The sequence below is a fragment of the Kryptolebias marmoratus genome, linkage group LG10 (assembly GCF_001649575.2).
Source record: "Kryptolebias marmoratus isolate JLee-2015 linkage group LG10, ASM164957v2, whole genome shotgun sequence".
In the NCBI taxonomy this organism is placed as follows: domain Eukaryota; kingdom Metazoa; phylum Chordata; class Actinopteri; order Cyprinodontiformes; family Rivulidae; genus Kryptolebias; species Kryptolebias marmoratus.
This window is the reverse complement of record NC_051439.1, coordinates 15,852,463-15,870,596: the sequence shown is the minus strand read 5'-3', so window position 1 is coordinate 15,870,596 and position 18,134 is coordinate 15,852,463. Positions and strand designations below refer to the sequence as shown.

The 18,134-nt window shown below is 39.6% G+C and overlaps 1 protein-coding gene across 7 annotated transcripts in view; it reads left to right on the top strand.

Annotated features, from left to right (window-relative positions):
- Nucleotides 1-18,134, top strand: part of dlgap2a (discs, large (Drosophila) homolog-associated protein 2a) — a 142,056-nt gene that overhangs the window by 88,236 nt on the left and 35,686 nt on the right. For 4 of the 7 annotated variants that reach the window (XM_025005825.2, XM_025005824.2, XM_025005816.2 and 1 more), the window contains 3 exons: nt 527-1,674; nt 10,807-11,021; nt 18,064-18,132. In XM_025005825.2, coding sequence (XP_024861593.1) covers nt 527-1,674; nt 10,807-11,021; nt 18,064-18,132 — 1,432 coding nt within the window. The remainder of the gene's footprint in view (nt 1-526; nt 1,675-10,806; nt 11,022-18,063; nt 18,133-18,134) is intronic. The other 3 variants (XM_025005828.2, XM_025005827.2, XM_025005822.2) reach the window with 1 other exon arrangement.

The following is an 18,134-nucleotide window of genomic DNA, read 5'->3' as shown; positions in this document are numbered from 1 at the left end:
AGAATTGTGCTTTAATTGAAAACTAGTCGAGTAACAGAGAGGAAGGGTGCATTTGGTGATCACCTCCCAAGGACTCCTATCTGGCTGTTTGCCTCACAGCGCACTGCTCAGGGCTTTGACGGATGACACCAGCACCACAGAGTGATAGGCTATTATTTCACTTTGCATTGGATAAATGGCAATGCAGGCTTCTACCTGTCGCCTGTCCTTCCTTTGTATACATTCTCTACTTTTTTTTCACCCCTCTCCCTGCAGAATAATGCCACTCCAGACATGATTTGAAGTAGCAAAAATAGGAGCACTAAGATTTGGACGCTGCAGTTTTTGGATTTCATGTCAACAGTTTGGGGCTTTTATGTTGATATTGTGTAGTTGAAGTGAGTGAGAGTGAAGCATAATGTCCAAAAAGTATGTTAGGTGGTACAAGTGTTTTTTTTTTGTCATCATTAGGTTTGAAATAGCTTTCTCTTCTGGGAAAATGCTTTTTGTAATTTCCTCTTTGTGTGTGTGTTTCTTTCTTTCACAGACCAGCAGTATTCATGGACACCCTCGCGGTACTTCGATGAGGACAGTTACTCCCCTCCGCCCAGGAACATGAAGGGTCTCTCTGGTGGTCGCCCTGCCCACCTCCAGCTCACGTCGCCCACCTCGCCTCACGCCTGCGGCCTGGTCGAATGTGACCATTCCCTAGACCACCATCTCCACCATGGTGACCCACGGTCGCCCTCCTACCTCCTCAGTCCCACTGAGAGCTGTGTCCTCGAGAGTCACCACCGCTGTTCCCCACGGAGCTCCATCCACTCCGAGTGCATGATGATGCCGGTGTCCCTATCAGCCACCGACCACTCCATATCTAGCAGCACTTTCCCTCGCATGCATTATGGCAGCTCTTCAAGAGACAGCGGTGGAAACACATCTGGTGGAAGAGACTCCCGAGACGACGGCGGCTCATCCTCACATGGTGGCAGTGGCAAAATGAACCGAATCCCAGCAAATCTCTTGGATCAGTTTGAAAAGCAGATGCCGCTGCACCGGGACGGCTTCCACACGTTGCAGTACCAGCGCACCTCTACCACAACTACCACTACAGAGCAGCGCAATGAAAGCCCCGGGCGGATTCGTCACCTAGTTCACTCTGTACAAAAACTTTTTACAAAGTCACACTCCCTGGAAGGATCTTCCAAGATGAACGGTACCAAAAGCGACTCGCACAGGGACAGCTCACACCACCACCATCACCACCACCAAGGCCACCACAAACACAGCAAACGCAGCAAGAGCAAAGACCGCAAGTCTGACAGCGGTGGAAAGCAGCGCTCCGGAGGATGGTGGAGCTCGGATGACAATCTCGATAGCGACAGCACGTACAGAACACCGAGCATCATGTCGCGGCATCCTGTGGACCACATCAGCCACTGTTATCCTGATTCAGTTCACAGCCACCTGGCCGGGGATCTCTCACTAAAGACATCTAAGAGTAACAACGATGTCAAGTGTTCAGCCTGTGAGAACATTAGCATGGCACCGGAGGGCAAGTTTATGAAAAGGAGCTCCTGGTCAACACTAACAGTCAGCCAAGCCAAGGAGGCCTACAGGAAGTCCTCACTCAACCTGGAGAAGCCCATGACACCCACTGACCTTAAATCCAACCTGAGGCCATGCCACTATCTTCAGGTAAGGTTGGCCTTTTTTTTTACCATACCACTTAGAGAGCAGTAGCATGTATTAGGATGAACGTGTTTCAGACAAAAATTACAGGTGCTATTTTATTACTTTATAATCTTGAGGCAGAATGTACTTTGATGCCGCCCGGCAGATTGATAATTACCATTAAACTGCACTGATGTATGGACGGGTTGTAGAGGGACTGTTAAAAAAGATTAATAAATAAAATGGCAGTTTTGGTAGTGGTATATCTATTGTATCTCTGATGTTCTAAACAGAAACACAATGGATCAGAGTTAAAAGAAGAAAAAAAAAGGGAGGAAAAAATACAGCAAAAAGCAAATTAATAAATAATAAATTAAACTAATAAAACATTGTTTTACAAATATATTGTAAAACATTAAAAATACATATGTCAAATGACATTGTATTTTCATATATCTGTTAAATGGGTGCTTTTCTTTTTTTGGTCTTGTTTTTTTTTTATTCTGTTTTCTTCTTAGGTCTTTTGACTTTCTATTTTCTTGATGCATTTTATGTTTTCCACCTAAATATGACTGCACTGCCTTGCTTTTGACAATCAGCTGAGGAAATAACAGATGATTTATCTCTCTGTCACTGCATTAATTATCACTTTACATTTGTTTTTTCTTTTAAAGACAGATATAAAGAAAACAAACGTGTGCTCTGAAAATCACTACCTTTTTGGAGATGAGTCAATAGACAAGGACAAATGGCAGCTAATTTCAGCTGGATTGTGATTGATCCAAAAGTCTGTATTTGTCACTGCTCTGGATGTTACAATGTGAGCATGTCCTATGGCTCAGCATGTGGCTGCCAGTAGAAATAACGAGCACAGCAGGACAAATCAATTAACTCTGTAAATGAGCTTTGCCAGAAGGGAAGAGTTGGCAGAATGAGAGTAAAAAAAACAGAGATCAGTGTAGATTTTCACCTTTTTGTTCACATTTGTTTTTACATAGGTTTTACTTCAGGAAAAAGTTTAGTGTTTTCCTCAGACTCTATGTGGGTTCTGCAGGAGACCTCACAGCACTGCAGGAAATCAATGCAGAATGAGTCAGCATTTTTAATAGAAGCATTTAATAGATTATATGTGCATGCTGATGAGTATATGAACAAAAAAAGCATACTTCTAAACCCTAAATTTTAAATCTAAAAAAGAAAAAAAATACATTCTGTAAAAGTAAAGATGCAAATATCTGAGAGCATCATATAAATACTGCCCGCATCCAAAATGAAGTGGGCACTTTACTGGAATTGGAAAGTAAGACAAAGAGACTCAATACTGATAGGAGACAGTATGGTATATAGTTTACACACTTTCATAAACAGAGAGCCGATACATTACTCAAATTAGCCAACGGATCCAAAAGAAGCACTCAGTCTGAGTTTGCATCAAAAGAAAGTCATGTAACTTTGACAGGCATATTTTTAAACTTCAGGCACTGCACTTATCCACTTCAATTTGTAGTAATCACAGTGAGTGAAGTCATATTTCCAGAAGAGAGTTGCCGTATTGGTGCTCCCAAACCTATCTTCCCTCTTCCCATTTGGTCATTCAGCTGAAGTATTGTCCAAGTTGCAGCACTATAAACATTTCTAAAAATAACCTCCGTTCCTGCTCCTCGCCGCAGGCCTATATTTAGCTCAGCGTTATCAATCCAATCCGCAAAGGGTGGGACACATTTTTCCTCCCCGGATGAGAATCAATGCCCTCTCAGGGACCTTTCAGAATAGATGTATTAAAGGAGCGCCGAGGTAGAGAGGCATACTGCTGAAGTTTGTGCCGCTGCGATACAGGAAGCACAAAAGACTAGAAATGAAGCAAATGAGATGTCTGCTTTTGGTGCTTTCAGACACTTTTATTGCTATCCACCGGCAGCAGTCAGGGACGGAGATGGAACCAATGTTCAGGAGCCATGATTTGCACAAACTAAGGGGTCACATTGAGCTGTGTTCACTTCCTGCTGCTGTTGCACCGGGATTACCCACAAGTGTCTGAACTGTGTCAACAAAGTCAGTTCAGAGGATGTGCGTGCAGACTGCCTGTTCACGTGTGAGTGAGGGAGGATGCGAGGAAGTGTTGTTTCTTTTTATTGCACACCAGATGGTTTGATGATGTGCTAGTCACCTTGTTTGCGTCCTTGGCTGATGACAGATAAAATGAAAAAACTTCTGAAATGTTGTGAAAGGGTGCGACTGCACACAGAGAGACTAGCTTTTCTGAAGTTTTGGAACAGGACATCGGGCAGTTTTACCACAAATTACCTCCAGTTTGTGCCTAACAAGAAAACTATTCCCCTTTTTTTATTAAAAAATGTTTTTTTGATGTTGATGTATATGTCTTTATGTAAGAGCTGTAATTTTCCAGCTTCTATAGGCTGAGAGCAAAACTTCAGAACAAAAGAACTGTGTTTTAAAGACATCTCCTCGCCCTGCGAGTCTGGGTGTTTTTCTGCCTGCACAGAGTAGTGCAGTACAAAGGCAGGATTAGCCTTTGATAGTTTTGCTGAGATAGGGCATTGCGGCATAATTTAAGAAGCCAATTAACTGCAATGTTGGCTTGCCAAAGGTGAAGCTTCAGAGGCACACAGCCTGCTGATTGAACGACAAAAGGAAAGTGCTAAGGATCAAAAACAAAGCTGGCACTGTGATGCACGTATGCGGGGGTTCCCTAAAAGTTTTGTCAAGGAATTCCTACTTACAAACAAGGCCATGGGATTTATCCGAAAAAAATGGCAGCATATGTTATGTTAGTTTATTGTTAGTTTATAGTTTATTGTTTGCAAACTAAATTCTCATTTTCAGATTTTAATGAAGTGCTTTTAGTGTACTTACGCCCCTCTTCTCTGACTGGTCCTCTGAATTATCATGAAATAAAGGCATAGGCAGCTTTAATTTTTTTATGTTTGTCAAATAAGACACCAGCTAGAAAGTAAAGAAATATTTTACATGTTATTGTCATCATATTCTGGAAGAAAATTCTGGACCATGAGGCATTTTAGACACTGTAGGAAAAGTAAATGTAAATGGGAGACTTTGGGATTTGTCCATCTGTAAACTTTTTGTAAATAAAAATTAGCATTCATTGAAAAACGCATATTTCCCACCACCTTGGATGTTATAGTTTTAAACAAAGATCTCACATAAACTATTAACCCTCAGAATATGTGCATTGAATGACTCTCAGCTACTGCCACACCAGATTTTGAGCTTAATATTTGTAAAGTCAGCAGAGTTATAGACTACTTTCATTAAAATGTGTTCACTTCTTCATGAGGTATTTTGCTAAAAGACAGACAAACAAACATCTGCACACACAGACAAACACAGGCTATTACATGATCACCCACCTTTAAAGGCAGCTGGTGATAGAAAAGTATAAAAGTGACAAAAAGTAAAAATGTCAAAACTCCAAAAAGCTCATTATAGTTACACCTAGTGTTTCTTGAAAGGACCCAAATGCAGTCACAAAGTAGGCAGGTTCTAGATCTCAGTGAGATTTTTAGTAAACTTTATTAAGGTAAATAAAAAACCAGGCAAACTGGCAAAATACATGGCTGGTAACAAACGAGCTCAGAGCAAAGATGACGTATACACTCAACTCAGTGATCAGTGAGTAACAGCAGGTGTGCTGATTACTGATGGCATACAGGTGTGAGGAGCTGGAAACGAGGACGATGGAGGACATCTTGTGGCAGTAAAGGCAAACAAAAAACAAGAACCTTTTTAAATAACCGAAATACTTAGACTCATAGTAATCCAAGGAAATCCAAACTAAGGGCAGCCAAAATACAACTGAGATCATAAACAAACACAGACTGTGACACAATTTAATTATTTAAAAGTTAGTTGTTGTTCACACTCTTGTACAAAACCATTTTTCTGCGCACTACTCCTCTTTTAAGTCAATAATAATGATAGTTTATATTAACATCCTAACCCTCAAGGGGTTTAAAAGCAATAATTGTAGCTTTAGCAGCATTAGGATATCTTAAAATATAACATTTGCAAGTTGAATCATTATCCGAAACCTTAGATCTTAGTTTGATCTCTGTGAAAGTTTCAAGTTCAGTAATTCCAAATTTAGATTTTATACCACTTAATTTATTTGTCCTCAGATTTATATCCTATTTGTACATAGATGCATTTATAGAGTATCTTGTGCATAATATCTCTAATAAACTTATTGCACAATGCTGTTTCAGCACTACATAATATGAGAAATTTAGTTATTTTTGCTACTTGATGATCTAATGTGGGGATAAATTTGGATGTAGCAGTTAATATGGACTGTTCTTAAATGAATTAGTAGATGTGGCAACAACACAGCTCGTTTACACACAAAATAAGTTTGACAATTTTTGTCAAAATGAAGATTAATAATGTGTGCAGACAAGAAACAACTGCAATGAAAGAACCCCATGGGTGGTGCTGAGGTCTTCAGGACGCAGGAGGAGATGAGGGCTGATGTCAGCTAAAGGAAGATGCAGGGGTAAGCACCTGTGCCAGCTTTCATTATGATAAGCTGACGACCCGCCATTGTCAGCAAATTGACTCCAGAGCTTGACAAGGATGAACAATGGCACGGATGTAACAAGATTTAATATTTCTATAGATCGCACCAAACCAAGCTGTGTTGAAATTACACGCTGGTTTCATGACTTGCTTTGATATTCTTTTGGAAGTATTTGGATGTTATTCCCTACATGACTCCCAGTGAATGGAGCATCCTGTGAGGTTTAATAAATGTTATCAGAAGGTGTGTGTGACACTGTCTGCAGATGTCCTCCAGATGTCCTGACTTGATTCATGGTGTGCATGACGATGTTAGTCTGGTAGAACACTGTCATTAAAATAGAAGGAGGAACTCCCGGCCCATTACGCCTGTACGTGTTTGTGTTAGCACCAATAACTGAGCGTGAAAAAAACTAAACTAGAATAAAGATATGAAGATGACTGTGGACTGTTTGAACGACTGTTTCTTTTCATGTGAACATCTGAGGAGGTAAAATGTCAGTAAACATGACAAGATTCAGATCTCTAAATTCAGTTGTGTGTGTTAATGTATGAAAGAGGAACAAGAGAGATGATGAGTGAGTGTTTGATCTGCTTTAAGTGTTTAGACAGTAAAGGAAAAAGAGGGAAAAAAAACACCAAATCCAGTGTGCCGGTGCAGTCTTATTGAAGTCTGAGGAAGTTGGATTACCGATGACTGAAACTCCCACTCTTCAGCATTTCCTCCTCAACCATTTCGTCATCTTTCTACTCGTCACGCCCCCTCTGTCTCTGTCGTTTTCACATTACGTTCCTATAGAGGCATGGAGTTATTCAATGAAATGTACTGATCCAGTGTAGGAGCTCTGGTTAAGACTCACATTGCATCACCGCACAACCCAGGCTCCATTCTCCGAGGCAGAAACACCGTCCAACACATACAGTACTGTCCCAGTCATTGTGAGCTGATGTTTCAGTGATGCTAAGGGGCACACAGCTAAAGTTGCAGTCATGTCATGTAAAGTTGGTGAAGGCATCCCCTTCAAAATAAAATGAAAGTCAGCCATCTCATTTATTGAATTCTGCTTTTAACTGGATTTCTATGTAAAACAGCTAATTACACACATTTTATCAATCATTTTTATTCATTTTATTTCTTTTAGTTATCCAGCTAACTAAAAGAAACAAAGCTTTTGTTTTTGTGGAAGTGCAGCTTTACATAAGAGGTTTCACACTGGCAGTGTTGATTTTTACACACTTCCCTCAACTCATGTTCACTCGACGCTTTAAGCCTTTGCTGAACAGAAAAGGACATTTACCTGTTCAAAAAAACAGAAGTTTTCCTAAAATTTGCAGTCTTGTTTGTGAAGTAAATCTTTTAGTCAGATCTTTTGATTGAGATGAGCAGCAGATTAACAAAACTGTGGAACGTGCTGATAGATTTTTTTTTTAATAACCAGTCTTTAGAGAATCTAATTGCTGTTGTTTTTCACACTCATTTTAAGTTATTTTTCACACTATTCTCCAATAACATAGTTGTTTGAATGTTTTCTGAATTTATTGAAATAATGTTGAAATATGTAGAGAAATATCACACTTACAGATATATTCAGGGTTAGTGCTTGATTAAAAAGCCTTTGGCAGCAACGGCAGCATTGCGTCTTTTTTGGAATAATCCCACAACTTGGCTCGTTCTTCTTGCTCAGCCAGGTTGCATTAGGAATGTGAGTGCAAAGCCATTTTCATAACCCTTTCGGATTTGGTTCCTTTTCATTTGGTTGGTATTGTTTAGGTTGCTGTTTAGATTAAATTTAACTCTTTACCTCAGCTTGGTGTCTGGAGGACAAAAGGTTTTTGTGCAGGGTTTCTTCATCCATCTTGTCTCCGTCACAGAATATTTCTCAGTCGGCACAATGTGATGAAGCTCCATGGTATGGGAGTAATTTAGATGGCTTCTGGCAAACATAATCTACAGGATCTTAACATGCTTTTTTTTGTGAGAAAACTTCCATTTCACCACTGTACCATGATGACCTTTTGTTCTTCGTTTCTTTGTTTTGCTTTAAAGCCAACTTTTTTTTTAATAGTTTATTTCCATGACTTCAGTTACACTGACAGGTGAGCTACAGTCAAGTTACAGAATTACACTGAGGGCATGTAATAAATGAAAACTTCAAAAGATTTTAGAAACTTTCTATTAATATATTTTTCAGCTCTTGCTCGAATCGTTGGATGATGTGTGTGTTTTCACAGAGTCAGCACAAACTGACTCCGGTGCCCACAGTCTCTTTTTGTTGCCGTCTTCGCAGGGAGACACCCCGCAATCTCCGCGGTTTATCAGCGAATCCAAATTAAACAAATCTCGCCGCAGCTTGCGCCTGTCCGCTGGCGTTCCCTTCATTAATTAGATGTCTAAAAATATCAAACCCCTCCAAGACTTAATTAACCCATCCACTCTATTCAGTAGATGGTGCACCCCTGTCCGAGGAGCGGAGATGAATGACTCTTATTAGTGTCAGTTCGGGCTTAGGTCCTAATGCATGTGAGCGCATGTTTGGAATAAAAGTAAGTTTGATTGAGCCACGCATGTTTGCAGAATGTCCTTTTGTCCTTGGGTATATTTTTATCTTTGACATTTGCTCTGTAAATGTCTCACTCCATGTTGCGTGTGCTTAATCAGTGCCACTTTTCAAAACATTAGTTCCCAGTTTCTAGATTTTCTGGGTTGTAGATTTTATCAATCACTTGTTCTTCCTTTGTAGCTTTTAAATAAATATAATGCAACTATCAACAAAGGTTTTGATTCAACATTTTCTGTCATTAAAATACTTTTTTTCCTTGATAAAGCTATTATTGAATTAAAGTTTTGATTTGATTTGATGCGTTCCCTTTCACGGCTGTGGAAGGGAACGCATTAATGCTGGGAAATTAATGTTACTGAGAAATAATGTCAGGGTAAAGCCATTTTCTGTCAAAGCTTGAAGCTTGTTTTGTTGTTGTTTTTCTTGTATAAAAGATGCTTAAATGCTTTCATCTTTAGTAACCTGATATTATAAAGGATCAGCTCTGTTTTCATTTGCTTTTAAATGCTAATCAGATCTCAGTTTGCATAAATGTGTCTGACACATTAGTGACATTTAGATGCAGCCTATCTCTTCCTGACATTTGCCAGTGACGCTCTGCTGGCGCCCAGTTCACTGTGAACTTGCGAACAGCGAGTTAGTCACTGACGGCCAGGGAAAACACGTCATCATTATGAGTGTAACACATTTGTTCAATATTTAACTTTATCGATAGTGGTTTGCAAAATTTAAAACCCTTTTTATGGTTCAAAGACCAATGAACAAGGCTCAGATTTCTCTTAATAAAATATCGAGGCAGAGGAATTTGAGCTTAGGGCCAGGATGTTAAAGTGATGAATGAATATAGCATCAGGGAAGACTTCAACTATCTCACTAAATTTAATGATTACTGACAATGTCATATTTTATGATTGTGCGAGCAAGCCAAGCTTTGAGGACAATCAGCAGGAGTGCATTTGTGTGAAAATCGACATGTTTGTGTGTCTTCTTGAGCCGTTTTTGTGAGAAAACCTCCGATCTTGACTCAGCTGTTTCTATAATCAACTCACTTGCTGTGTTTAATGAAAAAATAATGTGTGAGGAAGACAAAAAAGTGATACATATCAAGAGTGACGGGGGTTTTGTGTGCAATGACATTGCAAACAAACAGCGTTGGTCCATTATACTGTTGGAAGTTAGTCCCCCAGATTTTAATAAGCTCTACCACCATCCTCATTATAGAAAGCTATTAAAATTCTATAATAACATTACTATGTGTGGTGTAATGGGATGTACTATTAAAATCTCACATTGTTCCTTTGGTGTACAATCATGACTCAGAAAGTAATTTTGCTTCATATTATCTGTATTCTTACCACTCTTTGTTAGTAATAAATTGTGCCCTGCTTGAAATTAATTCCAACAATAAAAATGTTAATATCCAAGTTGCTAGTTCTGCTCTGCGTGTATGCAAGATGTTGGCTCTCTGCTCACATTTAAAATTTAAGAGTAGCTTTATATTGTTTGTGCCGCGTGAAATATTCACTTCCAAATGAAGACGGGCAGCAAGTGTAAGTGGGACTCCCCGTTCACTCTCTGAAATGGGATAATGGTGATGCTTACGGCTGGATTTTTAATTACCCGCTTTAAAGAGTGGAAGAAAATTGCAACACGGATCCTGCCTGGCTTGTGTTGATGGCAGGTGTGATGGCTACAACAGAGTGAGCAAAGATGGCACCTTTGACGCAGATCTGACAGTCTTCCAACGGAAATTATGATTAAAAGAGCAGCTCGTTTTACAAAAGCATTTCAGTCAAACTTTTTGGCTCTTTGTACTCTGGCCAAACTAGATTAAATTGTACATGTGGAGCATCTGTTGAAGCTGTGTCAAGGTTTTAATTAGCATTGGCTTATCAAGAAAGTATATTTGTGTTTTTCAACAAGTTACTGTGCAAGATGTTGCATTTCGGTCAAGGTGACCATTAGAGGTCATACTGCTTCGGCAGAAGGGGGTTAAAACACAAACCAACCTCTGTGTGTTTTCCGATATTCCACTCAACAGGTACCCCAGGACGAGTGGGGGGGCTACCCTGGCGGTGGGAAGGATGATGAGATTCCTTGTCGTCGGATGCGGAGCAGCAGCTACGTCAAAGCCATGGGGGACGAGGAGAGCGGAGAGTCGGACTCCAGCCCCAAAACTTCGCCGCAGAAGTCAGTGCGACCAGATGCCCTCATCAAGGCCATCATCAGACCCAAGGACCTGCTGGACACCCAGAGGTACGACACGCTGCATCAAAAGTCTGTCCTTTACCACGTTTGCTGTATTCAGAAGTATCTGATATGTATTTGATCATGTCTTAATTTTCTAGTTTGTCTCTTTATTTGTTTGAAACCCTGACATTTTAATTGATACCACTACAATCTTCTAAAATGCAGCTTCGCTGTCACAAAGTCATGCAGGAAAGGCAGGGTGAGATAGTTTTCTAGAAACTTTCTAAAAGAAAAAAAAATGCATATATCAAGATCTGAGTGAATAATCTCCAGTTCGTGCGCTGTGGTATATTTTATGTGCTCCTGTTTAATAACTGAATCTCAAGACCGCATTTCATCTCAGCTCACTGTCAGTGTCTGTTTTTGAACCACATCCCACTTGTTATTCTCTCACGTACATTCCCCCTCAGTGTTGGTGGTTTTCATGTTTCATGCATGGTCCCAGCACTGCATCGGTGTCAAGCTGCTGGTAGTTGAACCTGGCGCTCATTAGACTTTCCTTTATGGGTTTTCGTATTAGTTGGACGAAAACATTGAGAGTTTTCTGCTGGGGTGGGTCCTATTTAATGGTGAGGCATAGAAAGAGTAGAGGAAGAAAAGAGGATAACACGATAAGACAAGCAGCTACTTTATGGTGAGATACCATGATTATGGTATTCATAAACACCATTTATACATTTATAACAAATGTAATAATGTTTAGGCTGTTTTGAATAAGAAATAATGTTGTTTACAGTAAATAACCTCATTTTATGTCTTGTAATTTGTATTTGCTCAGTTCTTGCCTGACCTTTAACAGTATCTCACATTCTTTTTCCATCTTCTTGGTAATTAATTTTGTGCCCACTTCACATAAACAAAGTCCTGGCTAAATGTCGTCTGCAGATGCAAAAACACTTTCTTACATGTTGTACTCGTTTGTCTGCTAGTTTCAGGTTTGGGAATTTTCGGTTTTAAATTTAAACTCATAAAGATACCAACTTTTACTCCTGTCATTCCGAGTCATGTTGAGTGTTGGCAAAAAGCAAAGTCGCTCCTTGTTTGCAGCAGAATGCGAACACGGAATAATTTCAAAGGGCAGGTCAGAAGGAAACCTGCCCTTTCAAAGCACAATATTTTTATCTGCCTCTCCAAGTTTGAGTGTGCGTACAAGCCAAGCTTTAAGTGGACTTAAAGAGGTCCATTAAAGGCTTGTACCCTCAAGTGAAATGCGAAAGGTCTGATTGAACAAGATATTGTCGGATGTTTTACTTTTATTGTTAAAAAAAACAGGATACAGAAAACTAAGTAGTAGGAGTGAAAATACTAATGTTTCCTGGCAATTTGATGACCTGTGAAGGTGACTGTAGTGTTTTGTTTTTTTTAAGTGTGGCAGCATGCTTTTAGAATTTGTTGTAGATTTTTTTTCTTTGGTGCAAAATCAATTCAGATTTTCTGCTCCATCAATTAAAATCAGTGTAAATTGATCACTTATATCTTCAGTGATGAAATAAACTAATCTGATACTGCTATAAATCCTTTGCCACGACAAAAACTGATAACATTATTTGAGCATACGCTTCATGCAGCATGTCCTATTTGTACAAGATTGTGCAGAAGATCCCCTCTCTGAATTATTGCCGTTTTTGCTTAAACTGCAGTGTCTGTGCAGCTTGCTTGCAGGCAAATAATCTGACGTAAGTTGTAGATATTATGCAAAGATGACCTTGTGTTTAAATAACTTGTAATGTGTATTCAATGAGTCACATCGATGCAGTTCGGGATGACAGCAAGAGGTGACTATTCTGTTTCCAGTTGTTTTATCTTGGTTTGTGCTCCTGACGTCACGTTCGTTTTTGTTCAAAGGTTTGTTTTCTGACAGCCAGAATAATTTTCCTTTGAATTACGGAAAGCAGCAGTGGGAAACATCTGCAGACTGCCCTAGAATTTACACACATGCACGCAGACAGGACTCACGGCGAGCATTTCTGCTCTGTGCAGGATGAGAAGAAAGGGAGGCAGGATTGGAAAGATTCAAAAACTCGCTATTACTGTCAAATTGTTCCCTTTTATACTCACATAATAAGCCAGATATTCCCCTCAGTGGAGGTATAATGGCAAATCGAATGTTATGGGTTGTGATCAGAGAGGATCGTAATGATATCTGTCGCAGAAAATGCTGTCGTTTTGCTCTTTTAACACCTCTCTCAGATTATGTTGTAATGTATGCTGCTGCTACAGTGAGGCTTCCTGCTTTTTTCACATTCTGTATAGCTCCCCCTCACTATCCATTCTGAATAGCTGTAAACAGTGAATGATTTATGAGGATGCAACAGCAGGAAGGGATATCAATAACAGTTATTGTACTCCAAGGCCCCACTGAATAAACGGCTCTCTCTGTGGTTAGACCCAGAGTCTGCTGAGCTCTGCTAAAGGCGAAATATTGACCGGCGCGGCCCGGATTGTGTGGCCTGCCTCTGAGTGCATCGACGAAGGCGGCAGCGTTATTGAGTCTGCAGATGAGGGTTTGTTGGTTTGTTTCAAACGCCAAGAGTGTCCCCATGGGGGTCATTACCGAAGCATCCTGATCCTCCTGCAAATCCACCCAAAGAAGGATGCCGCGATCTTGCATCACCTGAAATGTTTTCTGATCGCAGCTTTATGAGATTGATTTTGTACGGAACTTGACCTTTGAATCTGTCAGCGTTCCCTCCTCTGCATTGGTCAAAACTATCAAACCTGTGCTGTGTTTAACGGAAAAATTTGGACCGCTTTCAAACTTTCACTGCAGCATTTTGTGGTTTCCCTTAGTCCTCAACTCTAGCAGACAGTTGTGTCTTAATTGGCCTCCAGCCACTCCACATTCACAAACCAGTACACTGTGCACCGATCAGGTGTGAAGCTAACAGAGCTGCGTGGACACACTACGCTATAAAATATTACGCCATGCAGTAAAAGCCCTCTAACAGACGTCCTCTGTGCACCCTCCGTCCAGGACAATCTCCAGGGTTCCAGCACACTCCTGCATATAAACAGGGAGAGATTGATTAGATATTGCCTCACATCTGCTCTAATCAACCTCATCTGGCACTGCTCCTTCAGCTAATCTGTTCCACCAAAACCTCACCCTGCTACCACAGATAACCAATCCACGGGATCTTTAATGAAGATGTGCAGCACGTCAGCTTTGGGACGTTTTCAGTACAAATGAGAAGAATACAAAAAGTTTCTGCAGGATCTTAAATTTGTCTAGTCTCAAATTTACTGATCTCAACTTTAAGCCTTAAAAAGTCCAGATTTTCCATTTCAGGTCTTAAAATACATTTAGCTACGTCTTAAATTTGTATGTTTGTTCAGTCAATGCTTCTTCCATCACTTTGTTTTTAATGCGCTGTCAGTATTTGTTTGTGTGTGTTGTAGTTCTGTCTGGGGACTTCAGGTGTTATTAAGCTGTAACAAAACTAAAAGGCCCTTCATGCAGCAGCCCTGAATTTATTGACGAACATTCAACCTTCCTCTCAAAAAAAAAATGTAGTTACCCTGGTTTGTTGTAGTTTTTTAATCTTTTTGAGTCAGTTTGAACGAACTTGCTTTGAAATAAATTTCACAATGACTCTTTATTTTTTTATAACTCGTCTACAGTAGGTCTTAAGGTGACTTCCCACCCAACCCACAGCCCCCTTCATCCCATCATCATCATCATCTCAGTAGCACCAATCACTGTATTCTTGCACAAGATAACTTGGACTATATTGCTTTATTCTTCACACAAGATACCTCAGACAGTATATAATTTGCACTAATGTATTATATACGCTATCTTGATTCTATTTTTTAACATTTATTTTTGAGCCTTTAGTTCAGTTCTGCTCTTATTTGAGTCCAAACATCAGAGGCCACCTGACATCTGAGCGTTTATGCTGTTATGGTCCATTGGTTGGGGTGGAATTAGACTGGACTGAAGACAGAAGATACAAAGGTTGGATTTTCTCGGCACTTGCTGTAATCTGATGTCCCCCTGGTGTTGTGATGGGTCAAACACAACTTTGACAGCGGCGGCTTCCTGAAGCAAATCGTGTAAAAAGCGAGAACGGGGCTGTCAAGTTGTCACCTCCCTCCATCTTTCTCTCTTTCGAGCTCTCTGTCGCTCTTAAAGTTGACAGGGTCTTTGTTCATCTCACCAATGAAGAATACATCACAGCCACCGGTGCACGGAGCCGGAACAGCCTGAGAACTTGAAGGGAAGTTTGATGTCAGTGAATGTTTTAATTAATGATCATTTACCCAACTCCTCTGTTTCTTTAAGCTGCAGACATGACAAGTTAAAAAAAAATATGTTGTTTTTCTATTATTAATATTTGCAAAAGTTTTACTTGCAAATTATGTTTAAACGGTGCTTCAAAGATGATCTACTGGGTGACATATGGCAAACTTCACTAATATTCTTGATTAGAAGTCAGTCATGTGTCACATCTGATGAACTGAATCAACACACAGCCACAGAAGAACAACTGACATCCATCCATGCTAACTTCTCTTTTAACAGCAGTGACCCACTCTAATTACAGACACAAATCAATTGCACCCATTTTTCAAAACTAAGTCCCATTTTTGTCACGTGTGAGCGATTTGTTTCTCCCATGGCTATGATTAATCAGAGTTAACAGTGGCAAAGCTCTCAATAAATCGTGATTCCACATACTGTAATTACAGAATTAGATTGTATTGTGTTGTGTGTGAGCGTGTCTTCCTAAGTTCTCAAGGTCGAAGCAGAATTTCAGTCGATTGATTGGTGCTGGAGTGAACGTGTCGTGCATATTGTAGCTGATTATCTGTTTGCGAGACTCTTTCCCAACACATAATTATCTGTATTTTAATCACACAGATCACTGTGGCATTTCCGTACTCTAATAGCTAATTAATTGCTCCAGTACGCATGACTCCAACAAAATATATGGAAGCTTAAACTGTACAGTGTAGAATGAGAAATAATCTGAGTTGGTGTGTTCTGCCCAGCCTCAAATTCACACTGGTGCTTGTGTGTTCAGGTGTGATAGCAGGTTTTGACCAAATGTCCAGATTTTTATTCACTAAATAAGCTGTAAATGTTTCAGTTCTCTGGAAGTAATGACATCTATAAGATGCTTTAAGGGTTTTCGTTGCAGCTTCGCACTTTCACTTCTAGTTTACAATTTTACTGCAATATCTTATTTATAATTTTTTGAGGAGTTTATGGTTTTGGTTGTCTCTATCTGTCTGTTCGTCTGTCTGACTGTTTTCAAGATTACTTAAAAATTAATTAACAGATTTTGATGAAATTTTCAGGGAAATGTTGAGGTTGTCACGTAAAACAATGGTTAGATTTTGGCAATGCTCCGGATCACGGTCTCAAAGCTTTACACCCATAATTTATCATTTTGAATCTTCCACTTCATGAATCCCCACGCAGAAACTTTTGAATTTGAGCATTTGAGTCTGTTTAACGAATGAAAGGCAGCATGAAAGGCAGAAAGTGTGTGATCCCTCGTCTTGACATTGGCTGAAAATGGAAGTGCATTAGCACCAATCAGAAGCATTAGAGGAAATTTGCTTTGACATGATTTGATCAAAAAGGGCCAACACATTCTCAAAATAGGTTCTCCTCACTCAGCTGATAATAATATCTGTACAGGCAGGGATGGGCGAAATAAAACACATCCTAAGCTTTTGCTTGTATTCCTCTGTTTAATTTTGTGAGCTAAAAGCTTTATTAACATTCTTCGCAGAACGACTGCAGGAGTTGTTCTTCTTTTTTTTGTGTAGCTAATCTAATTATCCACACAGGCTGAACACGTTTGTTTATGATGAAGTGTAATTGTTTTGTGCAGGCGGCATTTTATCATCAAACACTTTTGGTCAGTTGTGGTAGTGGACATTGTGTGTGTGTGTGTGTGTGTGTGTGCGCACACCTCATTACACCACTCATGTTTGTGTACATTTTTTTTATTATTAGAATATATTGCCTCAATCAGGCAATTCTCTTTGCAGCTAACTCCAATAGTGACATTTTCCCACTTTTCTCATCATTCAAAGGTTATTTTGGTCATATTGTATCACCCTAATGTTTGCAGCACTTTGGTGAAAACTCCCAAGCAAACATTTAATTTATCACTAAATCCATTCAGAGCTGCAGCACTGTGCAAAACTCGAGTCATCCCTCATTTCTTTATATTTTTGGTTTCTTTGCAGAATCTTCAAGAATGGTCTTGAGAATGTTTTTCTTTAAGATTTCTAAAGGCCTTTTAAAGTTTTACTTTGGACTTTGGTTGCTTTTAGAGTCCGGTACCTTAGCATTTTCAGAAGAGTGTTTGTTGCCTTGCTAAGGCACTTAAGTCTGTTCCATGACTCATTCTGGTAATTAAAATGGCTCCTAAAGTCAAGGAATGAATCAGTGTTGACACATAAAGACAGCTTAGCAAAAAACTTTATTTTTATTTGATATTAAGGCACCAGCAGCCTGTCACAAAGACACAGTGTGTTTCCTTTTTTTAGCTAAATCTATGAAAAATACTAAAGTGTACAGTTTGTCATATAAGATAAACTTTTATCTAAAAGATGATGCATCTTACATGTCATGTGTCAGATTTTTGTATTTGTTTTTGCTTTTTCTTCTTAAATACGTGACTTTCAGAGATTCTTACAGAATCTACTGCTGTAGATATGTTTTAGGCCTTACAGTTTGTGTTTCATCCTCTAATTTTTACTTTCCTAATATTTTTTTAAGCACACGCTGCATACAGACACACAGTAACATGCTGCCATGGTCGGGTACAAGGACCAAACAGAAAACGAGTAAAAAAAATCCAAAGAAAAACTTTCAGGTCTCCATAACTTCTAGAGAGCTACTGATCAAGATCATTTTAAAAGATTACAAGCATGTCTGTCTCCTTGGAAGCAAAGTACAAAGAAATCGAGGGTGATTTCAGACGTTTGCACAGCACTGTACTTCCATTAGACTTTATGCTCTAAGACATCCCATCCAGCAGCCCCTTGTAAGACTCAGTAACTCTGTTTTCTTCTCTACCCACAGCTCTTATCATCTGGATAAAATCAACAGTGACATGCATAACTACATCACCAATTTTGCTGCAGACTTAAGGT